This window comes from Vicia villosa, linkage group LG2, assembly GCF_029867415.1.
Source record: "Vicia villosa cultivar HV-30 ecotype Madison, WI linkage group LG2, Vvil1.0, whole genome shotgun sequence".
Taxonomy (NCBI): Eukaryota; Viridiplantae; Streptophyta; class Magnoliopsida; order Fabales; family Fabaceae; genus Vicia; species Vicia villosa.
The window spans coordinates 93,797,510-93,799,294 of record NC_081181.1 but is presented as its reverse complement, the minus strand read 5'-3'; the positions used below and the strand labels follow the sequence as shown (position 1 = coordinate 93,799,294).

The following is a 1,785-nucleotide window of genomic DNA, read 5'->3' as shown; positions in this document are numbered from 1 at the left end:
TCATATATTTGAGAAATGAAAAATACAATATATTTATTAAATGAGTAAAACAGTGTTTGAAAAGTGATACATGATAGTCTTCTAAGACGAGATTAATTACATATATAAATATAAATTATAGATTATAAGTACTTATTATAACCGGATAGTAACAACACAAAACAACTACTCATTATTCAATTCTCGGTCCATATTCATTAACCATAGTAGAACCTAAAGGGCATAAAAGGCTTATTCAATGGATAATACTAATTAATTCTCCAACTTAAGAGTTTGGTTGATATCTTCTGCAATTGCCTCAGCATCCTTTTTTACCCCAAACAAACCTTTTCTTGCTAGTCCCGCACAGTACAATCCACGTTCTCCCTTCCAATGTTTTGGAAAAGGATTTTTAGGAAATCCTTTCTCATTAAGAGCATATTTGTAATCCTTAAAAAAAATCAATCAGTTTATAATTCGAGGAGTGTGAGAAATTAAAGAATATAGGGCAAGGGAAAAAAATGTACCTTAAGCCATCCATTAGCTACGCTTTTGTAGCCGGTAGCAAAAACAATGGCATCAAACTCTTTCTCCATGTTGTTTTCAAAGATAACATTCTTCTTCACAATTTTCTTTATACCCGAAGGTACAACCTTTATAGCTCCTTCCTTAATTTTTTCAATGGTTCCAACATCAATAACAGCAGATTTTCCTGTAATGTTTTTGAGATATAATGGTCCTTCTTTAGGACGATAAATCCCGTATTTGGACAAATCACCATACTTGAATTTTGCATGAAGTGTAATGATTGTATCTGCAATATAAACAGGTAAATATTGCACCAAGTGCATCCCTGTACGAATCATATCTCTGGTGAAGACATGAAGCTACAAAAAAAATCATTAAATTATTAATATCATGACAACGCATATATTTATCATTAAACTTATATTGGACCTAAGTTGCATGCATAAAGAAATGTCTTTACCGGATTTCGAATAACAATGGAAGTGCTAGCACCCCAGTTATGGAGATCGTATGCAATCTCCATTCCCGAGTTACCACACCCAACAACCAAAACATCTTTTGATTTATAATTTTTTCCAGATTTGTAGTACTTGGAGTGTACCACCTCTCCTTCAAATTGCCCTAATCCAGTCACATTAGGAATAAAACCTTCATTATTTTCGCCTGAGGCAATCACAAGAAACTTTGCCCCATAAACTTCCAATGTACCTTCTACGGTGTTTTGTGCTTCAACCGTCCATTTGTTTCTAACGTCATCATACTTAGCAGACTCAACGACGCGATAATAACGAGGTTTTATGTCAAAATGATCGACATATTTATCTATGTATTGAAGAAATTGGTCTTTGGTTAGGTATGTTGGGCCAGAGGATGGGTGTGGCATGAGAGGTAAAGAGCAAAACTCACTAGCTAAGTGAAGGTTTAAGCGATCATAAGCATTTTTCCTCCAAAGAGAAGCATTGCACTCTTCTTTTTCAAGAATAACATGAGAGATGGAGTTTTGGGTTAGTAAAGCTGAAATTGCTAGGCCAGAAGGACCACCGCCAACAATCACAACGGTGTATTCTTGCATATTGTCGTTGGTAATCAACCAGAAGTTGTAGAATTTATAAACATGTATGGAAGCTTAAGAACATGTTTTGGTACATTGGTACATGAATGTATTAAAAAAAATTTTTGTCCATAATATTTAAATTTGACCGTGCATTCATAATTACTATATATATTTTCTTTAATTAAAATTTTTTATATAAAAATGTCTATATTCATCTTTTTCCT

The 1,785-nt window shown here is 33.4% G+C and overlaps 1 protein-coding gene across 1 annotated transcript; it reads right to left on the bottom strand.

Annotated features, from left to right (window-relative positions):
- Positions 1 to 252: 252 nt before the first annotated feature.
- LOC131646446 (probable indole-3-pyruvate monooxygenase YUCCA10) lies at positions 253 to 1,579 on the bottom strand. The gene is made up of 3 exons (XM_058916476.1): positions 968 to 1,579; positions 507 to 866; positions 253 to 429 (listed from the first exon to the last, which is right to left on the bottom strand). The coding sequence occupies exons 1-3, from the start codon at positions 1,577 to 1,579 to the stop codon at positions 253 to 255; spliced, it is 1,149 nt and encodes a 382-aa protein (XP_058772459.1).
- Positions 1,580 to 1,785: the final 206 nt, after the last annotated feature.